Genomic DNA, 21,852 nt, shown 5'->3' with positions numbered 1-21,852 from the left:
GTGTAGATCATCTCTACAAAATTTCAGCCAATTTGGTGATCGTTAAGGCCCTCAAAATCGAAAAACAAATAGAGATGATGAACCGGACAGAATTCAGTCCATCAGATTTGTTTTTTGATTTTGAAGGCCTTAACGATCACCAAATTAGCTGAAATTTTGCAGAGATGATCTACACAAGATGATCTAGATATGTCTAGAAGGAAATTTAAGGAAATTAGACCGGGAAGTGTTGCAAAAATAGAAAGCTGTATATATATAGGGATATGTATAACCATGGGCATATTAATGAGAGAGATTGGAATGAGATGTAGGGTGGCCACGTTTGGACTCGTGGGGAATATATATGTCGACTGACTACGATCATCATCAAGGTTCTAGTGACCAGAAGTTTAGAATTCTCTAATCGATCGATTTTGTTGAATGTGATATATATAAGTTTACATTTGTTTGATTCGAAATCTCAGGACTCTCTGAAGTACTCTGAACCAAATAGAGTCAGAGTAAGAATTTAGGAATAATATGATCAATCACTCTATCTGTCATTGATTTCTGTGCAGCAGACTCTACATGACGAGAATTAATTAGCATCAATACGTATCTCAGGTTTCATATTTATGAAGGTAGCTGGGTTTTGCCGATCGATGGATGTATGCACTGTTAAAACATCTCCAACAGCTTCCTCATTTTCTCGATATTCACCATTTTGAGGAAGATTTTGGGTGTTTTACTCCAATAGATTCTCTAAAATTTTCTTCAAAATGGAGAATATGAAGAGAAAGAAACTCAAATGTCCCATATTTGCAGCAAACTCTATAATTTTTAAAAATGATTTGGGGAATGATCATAAATTCTCTAAAATAAGGAAGTTGTTGGAGTTGGAGAAGAAAAATAACTCAAAGGTTTGACTTTTGTTTCCTTATAATAGAGAATTTATAGAGAAATTGTTGGAGATGCTCTTTATAAGTAAGTTTGTTTTTAACTTATATATTACCAAACTAAGTACTTTCCTGAGTACTGAAGTAGTGAAGGAGATTATGGGTGTGCCTATACCAGTTACTCCCTCAGAGGATAGGTTCATTTGGGGACCTGCTTCCCATGGCAACTTTTCAATAAAATTTGCCACTTGGCTTTAGCTACAGGATGACCACAAACATAGTCGAATTGATCTGATCAAAAAACTTAGGTCACTGAATATTTAACCAAAGATTAAATTCTTTGGATGGCTCCTGCTTAGAGTGAAGGCTGAAAACACGTGATACACTTTCACGTTTTGGTCAGGTTCAAGATAACTCTTGCCCCCTTTGTAATGAAGATAATGAATCTACTACTAATCATTTATTTGGTTATTGCAGCTTTGCTAAGGAAGTCTGGAGAACCACCAATATGACACCACCCTTAGATTGGGAGAACGGTTTCTTCAATGTTCTTCATAATTGGTTTATTGATATTCTGTTTGATGGTAAAGTTTTTGAGAAACTAATTATTATTTGCTGGCAAATATAGAGAACAAGGAATGATGTGATCTTTAGGGGTAAAAACCTCAATTCAAGAGTTGTTTCTGTTAGTGCAGTCTGCCATTACAGTAATAGTGAGATGAACACGCAGCAGGAAAAATTAAATGTTGAACAATTGATTAGGTGGTCTCCACCCCCTTCATATAGGGTAAAATTGAATTTTGACGGTTCTGTTCGAAGCAGCTCGGCGCCATGAGGTTTTATTTTCAGAACAAACTCAGGCAAGCCTCTTGTTGCAACGTCCTTCAACACTAGTTTTCAACCATCCCTGTTGCTGAAGCCATGGCACTCCGCAATAGCCTCATCTATGCTAAGGAGAGAGGCTTTTCGAGGATTGAAGTCGAAGGTGACTCGAAGTTGGTCATTGACGCGATCAATGGAGTTTCTGCTCCACCATGGATACTCCTCAGTCTAATCCAAGACATCAAACACATGAGGAACTCGTTCGAATTTATTAGCTTTAAACATGTTTTCAAGGAAGCTAATTATGTAGCAAATGCTCCAGTAAACTTGGGTCATGGGCTTAGCAGTGTTTGTTTCTGGGAGGAGTGTGTTCCCTCAGAAGCTTCTCTTGCTTTGTCTTTTGACTATGTAAATTTTGGGTGCACGAGAGGCACCATCATTTAGTGTGATTTTTCTTTCTTATCAAAAAAAAAACTTATATATGGCGAGGGTCACACATATGCATATTGTACTGAAGCATTGAGTATGAGTAATTGTTGTTGGCATGGGGAGGATTGCAACATTCACTAAGGGTGGCAACAAGCTTGGAATCGATATCGATCATTCTACCCAAAAAAAATATCAATCATTCTACCATTAAACCATTTATACATACGCCAAGTTCATTGATGCACATATCTCCAGATTCGGCTCACCCTAGCCAAGGGACTCAAGGCTAGCTGAACCCTAAAGCCAAGCTAATGCTCCAAGTGTCAAGTGAAGTGCAAGTTAAGGTGGTATGTTGATTACATGTGACTCGCGATCATAGTACATACGAGCTCATCTTCTTCTTAATTAATAACCGGATATGTGTTAGCAAACTATCTAGATTGTATTAGCTTAAATTTGGGATCGATGAAATAGTTCCAACTCCTCAAGTACAAGCCTTGTGCCCACTTGTGCCCCTTGTCACATGCCCAGACTTGAGAATAGTGGGGGCGCACATCAGTGAAGGGTGGGGGATGATGTCGCGAGCCTCACTAAAAGGTAGTGTCACTGTGATAGTCCATGGAGGTGTACGTTATCCAAGAGGGGCGTGTCAATGACAAGCATGAGGCAAAAGTGATGTCAAGCGGCATGTCTAGTGGCAATGTCATGAAAAATATATGGGACGTTGATAAGAGTTCAATATACTTGACGACATATTTGTATAAGGTCATATAATATTATAATTTAATTATGGAAGATGTCCCTCCTTAGCTATTTTGATGTTTCCGCTTGTCCATATTTGCAAAATGTGCTCCATAGAGTGACCTAGTGTGACTTTCCACCACCTTCGATGTCGGCTTGCATATGACACTAAGCTTGTCTTTCCTTGAGACTCACATAGGACCAAGAGTCGAGCAGATGTCATCATAAAGGAGTGACATGCATCTCCACATTTCACTCGTATTGTCATGGCCCCACTAATTTATTTTTGATCGGACCATCAAGTAACACGACTCGTTCTACTTCACTATGCCTTATGCTTGTGAACATTGACCCTTACTCAACAAGGCAGTGAAAAGAGTGATAGCGACCGAAACTGGGCGTTTCAATTAAAAACCATTTTGTGTCAATTGTAGTGTATAGCAAATAAGGGTATCGTTACAAGCCGGGGATTGATGGTACCTTTACAATTACGTTAATTACAAAATAAGAGAAAACAAAAGATAATAGTACTAGAGATATGAGATTTTGTGATTATAAACAAAGAAAACAAAGAAACAAAATAAAGCAGCAAATATCAGATGGATGAGACGTTAGAGACTTGGAAATCCACCACCAAGTATGTTTCAAGACATGTTAACAACCAAAGCTTCAATCATTAAGTCACAAATCGGTATCAATCAAGAACAAACCGTGAACGCACTGCGTAAGTCCTTATTACTTCCCTTGAATACTTAAGCAAGATGAACGCACCATTACTAAGCCTTTAGAATAACCGATCAAGGTATAGACGCTATCCTATCAACAAATTATTCTAAGCATTAAGATCAATGAAAGTGATTGAACAAGTATGCAAAACTAGTGTGGAACGCCTACCTAGAATGCAAGTCTTTTTATTTGATTTCACCTATTGTCCTATAGGTTTCACTATTTTGAAACAAGCCTTTTAACCGTTTAGGAGATTAATCAACCTATTTCTAACCCCACTCACAAGTTCATAATGTTCTATGTTGCGCATACATGAACATAAACAAGCAAGAGTTCTCCATAAACCAAAACCAAATAAACAATTTGAAAGACTCAATAATTTGAAACCATGGTTCAAAACAATATCTAAAACATTCTTGAGGCATCAAACCTTGCCCCTAACTAAAAGAATTCAGCCACACATAGCTGCAAAATCACACAAGGAGAATAAAAGATGACAAAGGAAAGGTAAACCGTGGACGATGGAGAGATCAATGATGGCTTGGCAGCTTCCTTGTGTGAGTCCGCAACTTTAGAGGTCCTTCTGATGATGAGATCGCTGGCCTCCTCTAATCTCTTCGTCCTCTCCCTCTTTTCTTAACGTCCTCCCTGGCCTTCACGTCCTCCCTTCTTTTCTGCTGTGATTAGGGTTATAAAACCCTCAAAACTCGTCCATGGGCTTGCCAATGTGGTTTGGGCCTCAAAATAGAAATTTTGGTCCAAATCAGAAATTCGGGCAGACTGACCTTTGGTCACTTAAACGGTCATAACTTCTTCTTCAAAATAGGTATTGACGATCCGTAAAAAGTTCTGGAAAGTAGACTCTTGTAGCTTTCCATTGATATATGGCACATCTCCTAGATCATTGTGAGCTGATCACAATCTTCTGTCGAAGTTGACTGATGATTTCTGGCAGATTTTCTGATTTATTTCCTTGTACGACATGAATTCTTTTTCCTTCAAGATTTCTCCTCTTTTGTCTCTTTTGGGCTATTTGGCTTTATTTATGACCTAAAAACATAAACTTAGTTAAAATGAATATTGTTAAAGGAATTACATAGCTAAATAGGGTCGAAAATACATTATAAACGTAGCACTTTATGCTCCTATCAAATTCCCCTACACTTAGCTTTTGCTAGTCCCTTAGCAAAATCTAAAACAAAGACTAAAAACAAACCATGCCTTCAACATTATTGTCTCAGAAATCTCTTACTTTCATATCATCAAGATTAGCACTCAATCAAGAATCAATTACGAGTAATTTGAGAGTTAATTAAAACATATACTCCGCATATAAACATGTAAGACACGGGGGTGACAATGGTGATGGGTGGAGCTCAGCATGTATCCAACAAGTATGATTCAATCTCACAAGATTACCACTCTTTCTTCTCTCAGAATCATGGCTAATGCTTAAAAGCTTTTTCACTCAATGTATATATGTGAGAGAATAAGCAAACAAGGGGCTCACATATAAAGAAAGAAACGCACTTTGTGAAATTAAAAAGATCTCATGAAAGATATCAACTACTTGCCAAACGGACCAACCCATATGCTCAACTTTTGTAACCAATCTCCACAGATCGATGGCTGCCCATCTTTTGGATCATAAAAGAACTTTATTAAGGTTAAAATTTGGCCAAGGCTAGGGTTTAATGAAACAAAAGTTAAGGAATTGCAAATCGTCCTTAAAAACCTAGTAGAGCCATAAAATCACCTTTAAACATTTATGAATGAGGACAAAGATCATATATCACATCATTAGGTCTTCAATTTAAAACAAACTCCTCCATCACAAAGGGAGACTTAATCCATACTTTTATCATTATTCTTCTTTTCAATGCTGCCACATTCGGTTTTTTTTTTTTTCTTAACTAACACATTTTTTTTCTTTTTGTTAATTGGTACATGTCCTTCCCCCCCCCCCTACCCACCTTCGTTTATTCCTATCATTCCTTCCTACACGTTACAATACTATCACAACATAAGACTCTACTAGGCCCTAAGAACAAAGGTAAGAGATATACACTACACTAAGACTCAAGGTGAGGATTACATGGGTGATGACAGACAGGCTTAACGTAGGCTCAAAGGGGTTAACTAAGGGGTGTGCCGCGCACACAAATAGGGACATATGGCAATTTGGCAATGGTGGAAAACCTAAGTCTTTTTAATCCCTTCCAAAATCAGAGCATATATCGATAAAAGTCTCGACTAGCACAAAAGTGAATTCTAGCACTAGAGTGTTAAATTTAATCTGCGGCAAACAGTCAATCAAGAAGAAAGATAATGAGATTGCTAAACATTGTCAAGAAAATAGATGATGATTTATTCAATAAGCACTCAGAAAGAATAGCACAATAAAGCTCAAATTCTCACCAGGGTAATTATAAATCAAAACTCATCATCAACATGCTCAAAATTTTGTACCAATGTCAACAAAAAACCATATCTACTACACACTCATATGCTTAGTATATATCATAGTTAACCAAAGAATTCATTTAACATCATCTCAATCGTGTGATCCTCTTTTAGCCATAATTTCAGAGATATATACTCATCCTAGACAGTTGAAAGGCATGATGACTCATAGAAACACAATTTTTTTTTTTCTCAAATTTTCAACTCTAACAAAAACAAAACAAAACACAAAATGTGTGCATTCCCTTCCCCCACACTTAAACCACGCATTGTCCACAATGTGAGAACAATATAGATCAAGCAATGCATAATAGATGTATAGAGGAAAGTGAACAAAACAAAAGGTAGAAGGTGAGAAGAGCTCCCCCATTGTGTGCTTTGCAGCCAAATTCCAGCTGATATAAGTCCATGTTGCAACATCCAATGTCTGAGATTCTAATCGGAGATGAAAGATGGCGTTGCTAGCTTTATGTGTATATGTGGCACGTTTCCTAACTCCAAGTGGATCGAAAATGGCAGCCCTGCAAAGTTAGAAGAAAAACATAGTTTGCACAGAAAAGCTGAGAAACAGACCTTTACCCATTCAAACCTGATTTCCGGTGAGTTCCGGTGCCAGAATGTAAAATTTCTTCAAAGCAAAGTTGAAGCTAATTCAACAAGCTTTTCAGGCATATATAGCTTTCCTCCATAGCATGGCTCGAAGTATCCCCTGTTTTGACCTTTTCCCGGCTGTACTGCACAACTTCTGGTTTCCTGGCAGTGACCTTGCTGCTTTCAACAACGAACTGAGAATGACTCGGGTCTCCAAATCCACTTCTGTAAAATCCTACAGAAACTAGACTCAGAGATCTTTCTTTTCATAAAAAGCACACCATCCCAGGTTTTATGATCTGCAAACCGTAGCCCTCCAAAGTTGGGGTAATTGTTTTTGCGAGAGCATTGTTTTGACTGAACTTGGAGTTTTCTTCAACTTTTCTCAACTCTCACCTGCACACACACAAAACACATTAAAACGAACAGAAATAAAATAAAGAAAGCATAGACAATTGGGTTCCCTCTCAACGGCTTTTCAACAAGAATAATCAGGAGGCTTAGGCCGCGGTTCGATCAAATGTTTGATCCTCTTCAAAGATATTTGATGGTCCTTTGGTAGCAATTTGAGTAACTTAGGAGCAATGGACATATAAGATATGAAGCTTCTCTTTTTCTTTCTCTTCTTCCATTGTCTCCAACTATTCTCAATCACAACAAGAATCTCCTTATCCAATTTGAGACATTCATATACCACCATATCCACATGCTCAACAAACTCACATGATGCTTGGACAGGAAGAACATGTGTAGAGCTTGAGTGATGGAGTGAAGAATCATGTGGTCTTCTATGTAACAGCAATAAAGGTTCAAATGTAGGAGCTTTGATGGACTCCTCGTTTAAGCAATCCTCAGAAGTCTCAACATCGAGTGGCTCTTCATAGGACTCCTCCGAATTCGTTTCTTCATCCTCGAAAAATATTGAATCATGGAGTGTTGCATCATGAGGTTGACACGGAGCTGAAGTTGCGGGAAGTTCATGTGGAGTTGTCATCAATGAAGATGGTTGCTCTTGAGATATTAAGGTGTCCAAAATCCTTTTAGTTTCTTCCCAACTATCATTGAAGGCTTCTTGCTCCTCAATCCGAGCTTTATTTGAAGCAGCTAGAGCCTCATTCATCTCATTTAGAGACTTGATCATCTCATCGTAATGATTTAACTTAGCTGAGATTTGATGAGATGATGCTTGTGTCCAGTAGTCATGGAATGAATATGGTGAAGCTTGAAACTCATTGGAAAATCCTTGTTGCATGTCCGAATTGGTGTTCCATGAAGAATAAGGAGGATCATCTCATACAATATTGTGTGGAGGTGAATAGTAATCATTCCAATGCCCTTGGTTGTCTTGAAATCCTCCAAGCATATTTTGATCATAGTATTCTTGATATTGAATGCTTGGACATGTCTTCGTTGAATGACCTATCGTGGAGCATCTATAACACACCTCGTAAGGTTGATGTCACATTGAAAAACAAAATAGAAACTATAGTTAGTGATATATACACAAATTAATCTCAAGTACTGAAACTAAATAAAATCTAATGTGAGAAGTTATAAAAACAGAAATATATATATACAAGAACTAACGCAAATTACTAGGGATTTTTCAATCCCCAGCAACGGCGCCAAAATTGATAGCGACCGAAACCGGGCGTTTCAATTAAAACCTTTTTGTGTCAATTGTAGTAAATAGCAAATAAGGGTATCATTACAAGCCGGGGATTGAGGGTACCTTTACAATTTACGTTAATTACAAAACAAGAGAAAACAAAATATTATAGTACTAGAGGTATGGGGTTTTGTGATTATAAACAAAAACAAAACAAAACACAAAATGTGTGCATTCCCTTGACGATTTCTGGCAGATTTTCTGATTTATTTCCTTGTACGACATGAATTCCTTTTCCTTCAAGATTTCTCCTCTTTTGTCTCTTTTGGGCTATTTGGCTTTATTTATGACCTAAAAATATAAACTTAGCTAATATGAATATTGTTAAAGGAATTACATAGCTAATAGGGTCAGAAATACATTATAAACGTAGCACTTTATACTCCTATCAAAAAAGAGTCTCGTGTTGGTCGATATTGCAGGTCCATGCTAGTGGCAAGGTCTGTATGTGGGTCGTCCTTATGCCAACGAAATAGATAAAAGTGTGGGCACGCAGAAGATATTTCAGGACCTTGTGGTACTCATTGGCCACAAAGCAAAGGACACATGTATGAGTTTGGGTTTGACCTTGGTCAAAGGAAATGACTCAAGCAAGGTTGACACCATGCTAGAAGGAAGAAAGCAAAGGTGGTCTTTAGATGTGTTGCCTACTCAAGTAATATGCTGGCACACCAGACAGGTGTTCAGACAATATGTAGGAGTGAGCCATGATGGCGAATCTCACTGACATGCTATGTTGGTGAGCCTTGCGAATGAGCATTGTTCGCATAACAGCAAGACACAAACAAGTTGGGAAGCGGGTAAGAGTTTCCCATGAGTCGAGTGAGTCGTAATGGTGGTACTCACGATGCAATTAAGAAAAGGTGTGCAAGCCTTTAAGGGATATGACTCGACGAGAGAAGGTGAAGGCCAAATAGGTCTCAGTATATTGTATGCCGCTTGCTACGAGGTGTGGGATACACGTTGATCAGTGACATGTTGACACAAGCCAGGAGGACATAGAAGCCTAACGGTTGGACGAGTGTCTTGGGAGACATGCAACCATGTCACATGGAAGCATCGGTCAGTCACAAGATGTGAGACTCACGAGTGAGTAGCTTTCATTGATCAAACCCCACAAACGAGGGATGATGTGTGAAAGGTTGAATTGACATGGGAGACGCACAAAAGAAAAGAAAATAGCTTATCTAGGAGGATACGAAGACAAACTGGCATCAGTTAAAAGTTACCTTGACACTGCACGAGTCATATTCTGTTGCGTAGAAAGTTAACCTATGACACCCCCTCCCAAACACAAACACAAACACAATGAGAGAGCGGAACCAGACCCTTTTAGGGAAAAAAGAAAGGAAAAAAAAACTTATAATCTGCATGGTTACACCAGATGATTGATATATGTTAAAAATATAAAATTGTTGAAACGTAGTCGTTTTGAAGTGTTAATGTAGAATACGCTAAGAGTAACTTTAGTGTCACATGAATCATATATGTTGCGTAGAAAGTCGGCCTTTGACTAACACAAACACAAATAGTGGAACCGTATTAACTTGGGCATGTTTGTTTCATGCCTTGGGAAAGAAAAGTCATTACTTTTCATTATTTGGAAACCAAAGGAAAATAATGAGAAAGGAAAGTGGTTCCCACATGAAAAGAAAATTGGTTCCCTCCCTCCACCTCAAGATTCACTTTACCTCCCAAATTCTAAAGTAAATTCTAGCTAGATTCTTGGCTTTTCCAAATATTAGAAAGGAAAATTAAAGGGAGTTATAGTTTCTCATATCAAAGAAAAATTCAAAGAATTCACCTACTTTTTTTTTCGTTTCGTTTCTTGAACCAAACGGGAGGGGGGGGGGGGGGGGGAAGGAAACGAAAAAAGAAGGAAGTAAATACCGAAAAAAGAAGGAAGTAAATACTTCTGAGCTACGATTGATATACCGTATATCAATATATCATAACGCAAAATACTACACGTAAAGTTTGTTCAAAGTTCAAACGGTGTCGTTTTAAAGTGTTGAAGTGGAACACGCTAATATAAGCAAGACAACATCTCCAGCCGATCAGTTTCCTCCGTCCGACGCAGAAACAAATCAGCCTCCTTCTTCCTCATCTTCGACGTTAAACCCTAAAACCCCAGAGCCCAATCCAATACGTCCGCCGCCTCACGTCTCCAGTCTCCTCTCTCTCCTCGGGTTGGTACGCATCTCTCCTCTCCTCTTTCAATTGTTATTGATCCCCTTTAAATTCTTGATTCGTCGTTTTCAGTCAGTTGGTTCTGCAGTTAGGGTTAGTTTAAATTGGAGCATAAAAGAGCTGTAGATCTGTTTTGCATTGAAAATTATTGATGGGTATCAGTGTAATTTTGTTCAATCTACTAGTATTGTTTTCATAGGATCTGTTGTGTGATTCTTATTTATTCACCCAGATGATTGTTTTGTATAAGAATCGTATCTTTTGGTAAAACTCAGCAAAAAGGGATTGGGTAAAAAAAATAAAAAATTAGGATTTGTATGTGTAAATTTCAGAGCCAATGAGTTATTGTATTGAGTTGTAAAGGGTCTTTGCTAGCCTAGGTGTATGAGTTGTTTTAAAACAATGTCTGAGATTATCATTATCGTAGACAATGGTTGTCTCTGGGAACTGTAACTTTGGAGTTGTATAAAGTGGCAATGTGTTCGGATACCTTGTAATTTAACCTTTTAAGAAAGATATTTCCTTAGGAATTTAGTTGAGTTTAGAGTCTTATTTCAGACTCATGAGTCTCCCCTCGTATTGTCTATATATTATCAGTTTGCATATGTATGTACACTGGATTGTTTAGATGTTAAGTTGATAGATTGTGTTATGTATGTACATCTGTATAGGGATTGAAGGGCCTGTGTTCCTAAAAATCCTTGAGCTTAGCATAGGGTTTTTTCTGTATGCTGTCCATTCAAATCATCATTGTGGATAGAAACTGGCCCTTGATTAATGTCGATTCATTTAGTGTTTTTTGTTGATTAGGTACTACTGCAATGGGAAAAAAGAAGACAGATGAAGCTGGTGCCCCCTCCAAGGGTAAGTCAACTGGAAAAGAGGCGTCTAAAGAGGGAAAGAAAGTGAAAGCACCAACAGTGTCTTCCATGTTGGCCAACATGGACCAGAAACCTGATAAGCCCAAGAAGGCCTCTTCCTCCACTGCAAAGGCAAAAGTCGCACCAAAATCATCCTACACTGATGGTATTGACCTCCCACCCTCGGATGATGAGGTGGAAGAGGAACAACAGTCTAATAACCAAAGGAGGTCAGAGGCTAAGACACTTGATATATCCGTAACAGAGAAAGAGCTCAAAAAGCGTGAAAAGAAGGACCTTCTTGCTGCCCATGCTGCTCAGCTGTCAAAGAAGGATGCCCTGAGAGATGATCATGACGCTTTCACTGTTGTTATTGGAAGCAGGGCTTCAGTACTTGAAGGTGAAGACGCAGATGCCAATGTCAAGGACATATCAATAGAAAATTTTTCTGTGGCTGCTCGAGGAAAGGAATTACTAAAGAATACATCGGTGAAGATTTCTCATGGGAAGAGATATGGTCTGGTTGGTCCAAATGGGATGGGGAAGTCTACCCTCCTGAAGCTTCTTGCTTGGAGGAAGATTCCAGTACCAAAGAACATCGATGTTCTTTTAGTTGAACAGGAGGTAGTTGGTGACGATAGAAGTGCTCTTGAAGCGGTTGTTTCAGCTAATGAAGAACTTGTTAAGCTCCGGGAAGAGGTTGCAGCATTGCAGAATTCAGATTCTGTTCCTGGTGATGAGGAAGGGGACAGTCATGATGATGATGCAGGAGAGAAGCTCGCTGAGTTGTATGAGCAATTGCAGCTGATGGGATCCGATGCTGCTGAAGCCCAGGCTTCAAAGATTCTTGCCGGTTTGGGCTTTACAAAGGAAATGCAAGTCCGTGCCACGAAATCATTCAGTGGTGGGTGGAGAATGAGAATCTCATTAGCTAGGGCACTTTTTGTGCAACCAACTCTTTTGTTGCTTGATGAACCAACAAATCATCTTGACTTGAGGGCTGTTCTTTGGTTGGAGGAGTACTTGTGCCGCTGGAAAAAAACTTTGGTGGTTGTCTCACACGATCGAGATTTCCTTAACACAGTGTGCACAGAGATTATTCATCTGCATGATCTGAAGCTCCACTTCTATCGTGGAAATTTTGAGGATTTTGAAACTGGGTATGAACAGCGCCGCAAAGAGGTAAACAAAAAGTTTGAAACTTATGATAAGCAGCTGAAAGCTGCCAAAAGGAGCGGAAGTCGGGTTCAACAAGACAAGGTCAAGGACCGAGCAAAGTTCTTGGTTAATAAGGAATCAAAGAGCAAGGGCAAGGGAAAGGTTGACGAGGATGACACCCAAGTGGAGGCTCCTAAAAAGTGGAGGGATTACAGTGTGGAGTTTCACTTTCCGGAACCTACTGAGCTTACACCTCCACTCTTGCAACTTATTGATGTCAGCTTCAGTTATCCGAACCGGGAAGATTTCAGGCTGTCCGATGTTGATGTTGGTATTGATATGGGTACTCGTGTTGCCATTGTTGGACCAAACGGAGCTGGGAAGTCCACTCTGCTCAACCTTCTTGCAGGTGATTTGGTTCCTACTGAGGGTGAAGTAAGGAGGAGTCAGAAGTTGAGGATTGGTAGGTACTCACAGCACTTTGTGGACCTGCTGACAATGGACGAAACCCCAGTCTCATACCTTCTTCGTCTTCATCCTGACCAAGAGGGATTTAGCAAGCAAGAGGCTGTGCGTGCAAAACTTGGAAAGTTTGGACTCCCTAGCCACAACCATCTGACTCCTATTGCGAAGTTATCCGGAGGACAGAAAGCTCGAGTTGTCTTCACGTCAATATCCATGTCAAAACCGCACATTCTGCTTTTGGATGAACCTACTAATCATTTAGATATGCAGAGCATTGATGCACTAGCTGAGGCACTTAATGAATTCACTGGTGGGGTTGTACTGGTCAGTCACGACTCTAGGCTTATTTCACGTGTGTGTGAGGATGAAGAGAAGAGTGAAATTTGGATTGTTGAAGATGGTACTGTGGAGAAATTTGATGGAAGTTTTGATGAGTACAAGGATGAGCTACAAAAAGAAATTAAAGCTGAGGTCGATGAGTAAGGTTTGCATTATTCTTTTAAGAATGTACAATTTTGCTGATGTCATACACAAAACATGTTATGCTTTCAGTTTACTATTTTTGAAAAGTGCCTTCAGTTTACTATTATTATTCAATTGTATAAGTTTTGGTTGCTATGATTGTAAACATCAGATACTTGAATACACCTTCGTTTAGTTTGTTTGTTTTTCTTTTTTGGTATTTGATTTTTCGGACCTTAGAAAGGAAGAGAAACTGAATGCCTTTCATTCTTCTATAGGTGGAGAATAATTCATTGAAGAACTTGTGTCTGAATATGATGTGAAGTTGTGAAAGAGATACTGGTTTCTTTTTTTATCTTGTATGTAAGCTCTTTATTCCACCCTCCTTCTACCTCCCCAAGCCTTATCCTACTCCTCAAGTGACTCGGCTTGAACATAATGCTATCTCAAAATTCCACAGCAATCTTATTCTGTATGTCACCATGATAGGTGATGACTTCTGATTTGCTGTGGAATGAAACTATTGTGTATTTTCTTTTTGAGGCAAATGGGTGAGTGTCTGACTAGGTAGAGCCACCACTGGTGCCACTGCCAGTGAAAAGTTGAGACTTAGGTGATGAGTGAGAATAGAAGGAGGTTGGGGAGCTTGCAGTGTACCTGCCTTATGGTTGCCAAAGGTCTTTGTTTGCCTTCTTGTTGCCATGCCAATAATGGCCACTTCTTTCGCTACCTTTAGGATGTCATATCTATTATCTAGCTCCGTCTTGCAATATTCTTCAACTTTTAAACTCAAATTTTGTTCAAGGCCAATCTTGAGTTTGGGAGCCTGGATGGAACAGAATTTGTGCTTTGATTTGTTGTTCACATGTCTAGCAAGCTTTTACCATCGTCGCCTTGACACAGACCGGAGATACTTGACCATATTAGTTTCTCAGTTTCTCTACATTAATGATGAAATATGAGACAATTGTAGAACTTGAAGCCAGATACTCAAAAATCTTTTATGAGTGTGGAAAGCCTCCAAAGAATGTTAAATTGATGCCTAACCATCTTGATAACGGGCAATGTATCTCCTTCTACATCCAAGGTTGAGATACATAGTCGCTTAGTCTCGAGAAGACCTAATTTCAATCCAATAAAGAGACGTTTCTACCATTATGACATTATTTTTATCAAAATCACACGGTTGTGTCAAAGGTGAGCAACAAGACTTGGCTCTATAAATTTTGAGCTAGATAATCCTCGTCTTTTTTTTCTTCTTTTTTTTGAACAGGAAATAATCCTCGTATATTGGCCACGATTGCAAGTTTGCAAGCAAATTCTCTGATACTAAGGGCAACTCCAACCATGGTCTTGGATTTGGAGTCCTATATCAATTATAAGACCTCTTTATTGCACTATTAATTTAGGACTCATTTTCTCATCTCCAACAATGAGTCTTATATGAGGTCTTATATTCACTTTTGTTGATTAAAATAAGTTATAGGTGATATATTTATGGATATTATATTAAATAATATGTTAATAACCTTATTAAGTTAATAAAAATTCACAATTTTTATTTTTGAGGTAAAAACGAGTTTTATAATAAAGTAAAAATCCTAGGGCAGTAAAAAAAATTCTGACCGTTGGACCTCTCGTCTCTCCCGTCACCGTCCATTTCAAATTGGAGATGAAATCAAGGCCGTTGGTTCCATGACTGTTGGAGTTGCACAACAGTCACAATCTCGACCGCAGCACGTGATCTGGGGCCCAGCTGCAGCAGATGTCGCGCCTCTTCGCTGGAGCGCGCGTTCCGCGCGTCGTTGTTTTTGAACCACGCTGGACCGTGCGTTTCGCTTCCCTTTTGTGCCAAGCGCGTCGCGCCTCTGACGTCTCTGTCCCAGCCCAAAAGCAAGCGGGTCCAGGTCTTGGTCCTGGAATTGTCTCAGATTTGAGACTGAGAATAGGACTTGGTCCTATATTTCTAAAACCAAAACCCACAAATTTGGCCCGTTGGAGATGAAAACTGCAGATATAGGACTTAATTATGCAAATTTGCCGAACCCATTCTAACCCCAAAACGAACGGACAATATCTGTCGCTATTACCAATTAAAATCCTGACCGTCCACGTAGTCATGGAGAGCCCAAACAAATACTACAAAACCCTAAAGTTGGACTCGCACTCTCTTCTTCGTAGTAGCCAGCCGATAACCCCCTTAACCCTCGTTTCGGTCCTCCAAAGCGCCGCGGCGACATCAGCTCGGTGAGTACCTCTCCGATCACAATCTCTCTCTCTCTCTCCGTTTCATTCGCATTTCGATTTCGTGCCGTTCAATCTCTAAATGTAGAGCTTAAACCAGTCCTTTCAAGTTTGGATCTGTTTATGCTTGATTTCTCATCTGTATCTGATCTGTTATGGTGAAATCGGAGCTGAATACAGTTCTATTAGCTTGGTTTTGATTTGTGTATATGAGATTTTTGGTCAAAAAGAAGATTCGAAAGAGTTTTGGTAGTGAAATTAGGAAAATGAGGACGGAGGCTTGTATTGATACATGTTGATTATGAGTGGTGCTAGGCTGAGTTTTGTTTTAATTTTGAATCTTTTAAACCGCTGTTTCAATGTATGTGAAGCACTGTTTCTCAAATAGATTGTTTTTGAGTGGTCAATTTACTTTGATTTAACTGGTATCGATGTTTTTGAAGATTGTTATCTTTTTTTATTAATTTATGGTGCTAGAGTGAATTTAGTTTTCGTTTGGAGCTTTTAAACAACTGTTTTGATGTGTGTGAAACAATGTTGTCGAAGATATTGTATGGAAAGTAGGTTGATTTAACTTCTGTCCATGATTGTAGAGATGGGTGAGGCAGTCAAGGTAGTGGTTCCAGAGTCTGTCCTCAAGAAGAGGAAGAGAGAGGATGAATGGGCCTTGGCCAAGAAGCAGGCCCTTGAAGCCGCCAAGAAGAAGAACGCTGCGAACAGGAAGCTTATCTACAACAAAGCCAAGCAGTACACTAAGGAGTATGCTGACAAGGTACTCCTTGTTGTTTTGTTCATTATATCAGTTTCCACTGCTTGTTGTACTGGGCCTTTATATTCTTGATGTTAATGTTGTACTTGTGCTTAATGTAGGACAACGAGTTGGTCTGTTTGAAGCGTGAGGCTAGGTTGAAAGGAGGTTTCTATGTCGAACCTGAGTCTAAGCTCTTGTTTATCATCCGTATCCGTGGGTGGGTCCTGATCCTTATTTTATATCAACTGAGGTCTTTAGACTTTAGCAACGTTTTGGCTCATTTTCTTACATTTTTTAATTAATGTATTCTCAGTATCAATGCCATTGACCCAAAGACAAAGAAGATCTTGCAGCTTTTGCGTTTGAGACAGGTAATGCTCCTACCTTTGGGAATATTGATGATTAGCTCTGTTATGGTTGTGGTTCCTTTGGTAATTGATAGTAATCTGCTATTGTTTCGTGCTAAAAGTGTGCGGTACTTCTAGGAGTATGAAAATAAGAATTTTATTATCTGTAGTGAAGTATAGTGCAGTCGATGTATTTAAATATTGTATGGCTTGAGTCTCACTTTCATATATGCATCCATGTTTTCATAGTATTCTGTGTGCTCATGGATTCATCAGAGTAGTGAGTTGGCAAATATTAGCTTAATCTAGATTGTCCAAAACATTAGTTTGCAAGATATTGATTACTCTTTGTGTTCTGAAACAGGTCTTCAATGGTGTCTTTCTGAAAGTTAACAAGGCCACCTTGAACATGCTTCACAGGGTTGAGCCATATGTCACTTATGGGTGTGTACATCTAAACCTTTTGTTTTACCTGTAATGTTCATGTAAGTGTGGCTAATTGGAGTTGTTGCATGATTTCAGATACCCCAACTTGAAGAGTGTGAAGGAATTGATTTACAAGAGGGGTTATGGCAAGTTGAACAAGCAGAGAATCGCCTTGACTGATAACTCTGTTGTTGAGCAGGTTAGTGAAGCATATTGTTGGTGATATATGCTAGCTTTGCAATAATTTCTGTTGTTTTGCTAACATGTTATGGAACTCTTACAGGGTTTGGGGAAGCATGGAATTATCTGCACTGAGGATCTTATCCACGAGATCTTGACAGTTGGACCTCATTTCAAGGAGGCCAACAACTTCCTATGGCCCTTTAAGCTGAAGGCTCCATTGGGTGGTCTGAAGAAGAAGAGGAACCATTATGTTGAAGGTGGAGATGCTGGAAACCGTGAAAACTACATCAATGAGCTCATTAGGAGAATGAACTAGGTCAGGGCTGTTCTTGATCAATCCAGTTTTTCAAGGGCTTTCTCTGTACTAGTCTAGAGTGAAGAATCTTAGAATTTTTATCTATGGAATTGGATGCCTTTTTATCTTTAAGGTTGAAAGACAATCAAAGACATGTTATGCCTTTTTAATTCTACAAAGTTTTGCTTTCATTTTAGTGTACTGTACTGCGGCTTAATGATTAAATTTTGTTTTTTTTTACAAGATGCCAACTTGTAGGGCTCTCTTGTGGCACTACGAGTTTTGTTTAGTCACTCTAACGTTGCTCATGTATGCCATTGATTTTGCCTGATGTTCATGCTTAATGTACCAAGTTGCTTAAACTAACTTACGGGGAGGAAGATATATGAGAGGAACAGAGGGAGAGGGCTTAAGCTTCTCTCTTACTGGATTGGAGTCCCACGCGACAGCTGAAAGAGAGGGGTTATCCTCATCAGCTATTGGGATTGCTCTTTTGGCGTTTGATCTTAAACTGCGTATACAATTGTCATTAAAGCATGCTTGGGATGATTTTGTGGATCTCAAAAATCCATGTTTTTGCTTCCATATTTGGAGAATCGGTTTAATTTTGGGTAGTGCTTAACTTCGTCTGGAATTTGCAATCGTCTTCTCTTTGCATGTGTCCCGATCATCTTTAATATTTTGATTTCAGTCATTTCAAACACAATGTTGAGTTATTGGGCATGGATTTACGGCAGCTGTGTGATAGGTCACTTCATTTTGATTTTGATCGTTTCAGTTTGAATCTTGAAGTTGATTGAGGATTATGTTGAAGCTTGCCTAAATATCTCAAAGATGATTGATCTGTGTTGATCCCAAATACATTTACAATATGATTCCATTTCATTATCTTTTTCATGTTCCTTATTCATGATCATCAAACTCAATTTGACAACATGTCAACATTTTAGGCTTTTAGTCCCTCAATATACATGGAGTTGGGTAGGTTCAACTGTGCGAGTTTGTTGATATTCCTAGTGAGAATTGAACACTTCAATTCAAAGTTCAACTATGCAGGTTTGTTGATATTTCTCGTGAGGATTGAACACTTCAATTCAAAGTTGATTGCCCATCGTTTCTCACAGTTGAGAACCATATATGAATCAGCTTAGCACATCCAAATTGGCAATATGTATGTTCAAAAGCCTCTCATTTAAATGTTTAAGTATCCTCCAATATCTTATTAGTCGGGTTCATCAAATTGGCAACTGTAATCAAATCTAGGATTTGGAACCAAGTTTAGTCAAATACCAATATTGTCGTAAGGGAGAGGAAAGAAGGCCTGGTTCATTTGAGATCTAATGAAAGCATATATATAGTTAGTTAGTCGGGAAAGTGCATTTGAGCTTTAAATCATGAGAATTAGGTTGCATCTAAGCATCCTGATGCAATTTTATGATCACATATTTACTATGAAGATCACAACTTTATAATACTCCTACCTTATATTCAGTTAGTGAAATGATATCATGTTCGTCAAAAATCAATCAGGTTTAGGGTTTGGTCACCAAAATTCGTTTTATTGGAATTAGGTAAGAGAATAGAGTCACCTAAATGAGCCACCTTAGAAATTTCGATGAAATCTGCAACAATATCAAATCTGTTTGGTGGACAACCGCGACCTTGATTTAATCAATCTAGATCAACAAGGTACCAAGAATGTAACTTCCTAGAGTACCAACAATATCAATCTGTTTGGAGACTGCTATTATTCAAGACGTTATCTACGAGGATTTTTGTAATTTACCTATTGTAGCTCGGGGTTTAGGTTTTATGTCCCCCCGATGTAAAATTTTAATATTAATATAATAAATAAAACGCTTTCAACTAGGTTGGGTTCCAAACCCTTTTAAAAAATAATAATAATAATAACAATTCAATTTGCTAAAAACGTTTTAAATTCTAAACTCTAAACTCCAAATGCACAGCCTTTGGTTCTAGGAGAGTCTTTTGAAGAGCTTATAGAGCCAATCTATCATGTCCCTAAACAAACGACAATAACATTCATCTTGGGGAGCTTAATTAAACCAAATTTTAGGAAATGACAATTACACTAAGAAGTTAAAGTCGTAAATGTCTAGTTAGGGCAATCAGATGGATCCCCAACTTTTTCGCTAAAGCTGAAACTCATGCTAGAACTTTTTATCACAAGACAAAATGATACCAAGACTAATAAGTCAATTTGCTCACCTTCTTGAGTATATATTAATGAATTAAGATCAAAATGGACAACAATAATTAAGATTAAGAAGGCGAAGTACGTACTTCGGGTGTATTGATAGATGCACAATGTATATCGTCCCATATCGTAGCATATATATATATATACTACACGAACCATATTTCCATTTGCGAAATTATGAATAAAAATACAAAACCCAAAGACAAAGAAGATCTTGCAGCTTTTGCGTTTGAGACAAGTAATGCTCATACCTTTTGGAATATTGGTGGTTTTCTCCATTATGATTCTGTGGTTTGTTTGTTAATTGATTCCAATCTGCTTTGTATGAGATACATCTCTAGTAGCTTGAACATAAGAATTTTATCATAGGCAGTGCAGTTGATATAATTGTATGGCTTACGCATGCATGTTTTCATAGTATTCTGTGTGCTCATGGGTTCATCAGAGACTCAGAGTAGTGATTTGGCAAATATTAGCTTAATCTAGATTGTCCAAAACATGGAACTTACAAGATATCGAAGAAGAGGAACCATTACGTTGGAGGTGGAGATGTCGGAAACCGTGAAAACTACATCAATGAGCTTATTAGAGAATGAACTAGGTCAGGGGTGATCTTGATCAATCGATTTTCGAGGGCTTTCTTTGTCTCTAGACAGACTAGAGTGATCTTAGAATTTTTATCTGTGGAATTGAATTGAATGCATTTTTATCTTTTAACTTTTAAGGTTATGATATTGGAATAATCATGTAGTACTGCGGTTTAATGATTAATTATTATTTTTTGAACAGGGTTTAATGATTAAATTTTGTTCTTTCCAAGATGTCATCTTATCTAGTGTCAACCTTGTGCCACGAATAACACGTTGCCACATGTGTTTTCATTGATGACAACCTAACTTCCGTTAAGTCATTTTGTTCGTAATATTGAGAAAGCAAAAAAAAGTATTCATCTGCTTAGTTCTCTACTTAACTTCCTTTCTGGAAATCCTTCACAATTCAGCCATGGTATTCAAAGAATCTAAACGCAATTTCATTCCTTACTTCTATCTCATAAAAACCCAAATCATATATTTTTTTATTAAGAATATCAAAACTTGGATCGCAGATTATTAGTGGAGCAAGAATCCAAGTTTTCAATGACAATGTGGCATGATTTTTGTACGAGAGAAGTCAAAAGAGATGGATCCAAAGTTCCAAATCCATACTACAATTATAAAAATTATAACAGATTGTTTCCTTATATATCTAGATACTAATAACTCGATGTGCCATTGAAGAACCCAGAAAACCTACAATATCTGATTACTTTCCTTATTCCCATTAATTGGAATCTTAGATGAAAAAGATTACCCAACGGCTATAAGCCTATAACAGTATAACCCACCCCCAACTTAATTCAATTCAAACCAAGTGTCGAATCCCCGGCATCGTGTTAGCTAAGCCGATTGGATTTGGTGTTTGATCTGATGAGGGTTCCAAATCGAAGATGGATGTTGGAGTCGGCCAAGTCCGGCAGAGAAAAGCAAAAGAAGACGAAGAAGAAGAAATGGAGCAGGAGATTTGATGGTGGCTGGCTAGATGTGAATCTTCTTCTTTCGTCTGGGCTCAAGCTATGGGAATAATACTTCATTTTTTCATATTTCAGCAATAGTTAACAGGGTTCGTAGGGAGTGTTAGGTTAGTGATTAGGTGTCAGATTCTTATTCGCGGCACATGGTTGGCATAGGGTACATGGGCACAGGTGATTTACTTCAGCGCCTGGTAGTTGTTTATAAACTGAAAGTCTTAATGGTCTAAAATCTCGACCATAAGGTATATTGGCAATAAATAGCTGTTTAATGGTCTAAAATAACGAAAGCTTACCTGAGTATTTATAGGGTACGGCTATTTTCACCTCATTAAATACTCAGTTCATCTCATTCTTTATTTTTACC

The 21,852-nt window shown here is 38.3% G+C and overlaps 2 protein-coding genes across 3 annotated transcripts; both read left to right on the top strand.

Moving 5' to 3' along the window:
* Nucleotides 1-10,391: 10,391 nt before the first annotated feature.
* On the top strand, nt 10,392-13,689 carry LOC101293111 (ABC transporter F family member 4-like). 2 transcript variants are annotated; one of them, XM_004303782.1, is made up of 2 exons: nt 10,392-10,509; nt 11,300-13,689. In XM_004303782.1, exon 2 carries the CDS (start codon nt 11,328-11,330, stop codon nt 13,470-13,472), a length of 2,145 nt encoding a protein of 714 aa, XP_004303830.1. In that variant the 5' UTR covers nt 10,392-10,509; nt 11,300-11,327; the 3' UTR covers nt 13,473-13,689. The 2 variants fall into 2 exon arrangements, with proteins under 2 accessions (XP_004303830.1, XP_004303829.1); XM_004303781.1 differs by having other exon boundaries at nt 10,501-10,509; nt 11,317-13,689.
* Nucleotides 13,690-15,614: 1,925 nt separating this feature from the next.
* On the top strand, nt 15,615-17,898 carry LOC101292814 (60S ribosomal protein L7-2-like). Its single transcript, XM_004303780.1, has 7 exons — nt 15,615-15,698; nt 16,289-16,467; nt 16,566-16,663; nt 16,760-16,817; nt 17,158-17,237; nt 17,316-17,418; nt 17,503-17,898. The coding sequence occupies exons 2-7, from the start codon at nt 16,291-16,293 to the stop codon at nt 17,716-17,718; spliced, it is 732 nt and encodes a 243-aa protein (XP_004303828.1). The 5' UTR covers nt 15,615-15,698; nt 16,289-16,290; the 3' UTR covers nt 17,719-17,898.
* The last annotated feature ends 3,954 nt before the right edge of the window (nt 17,899-21,852 follow it).

The sequence above is a fragment of the Fragaria vesca genome, linkage group LG6, assembly GCF_000184155.1.
Source record: "Fragaria vesca subsp. vesca linkage group LG6, FraVesHawaii_1.0, whole genome shotgun sequence".
In the NCBI taxonomy this organism is placed as follows: Eukaryota; Viridiplantae; Streptophyta; class Magnoliopsida; order Rosales; family Rosaceae; genus Fragaria; species Fragaria vesca.
The sequence above is the reverse complement of the archived record's forward strand: the minus strand, read 5'-3'. Positions and strand labels throughout refer to the sequence as shown.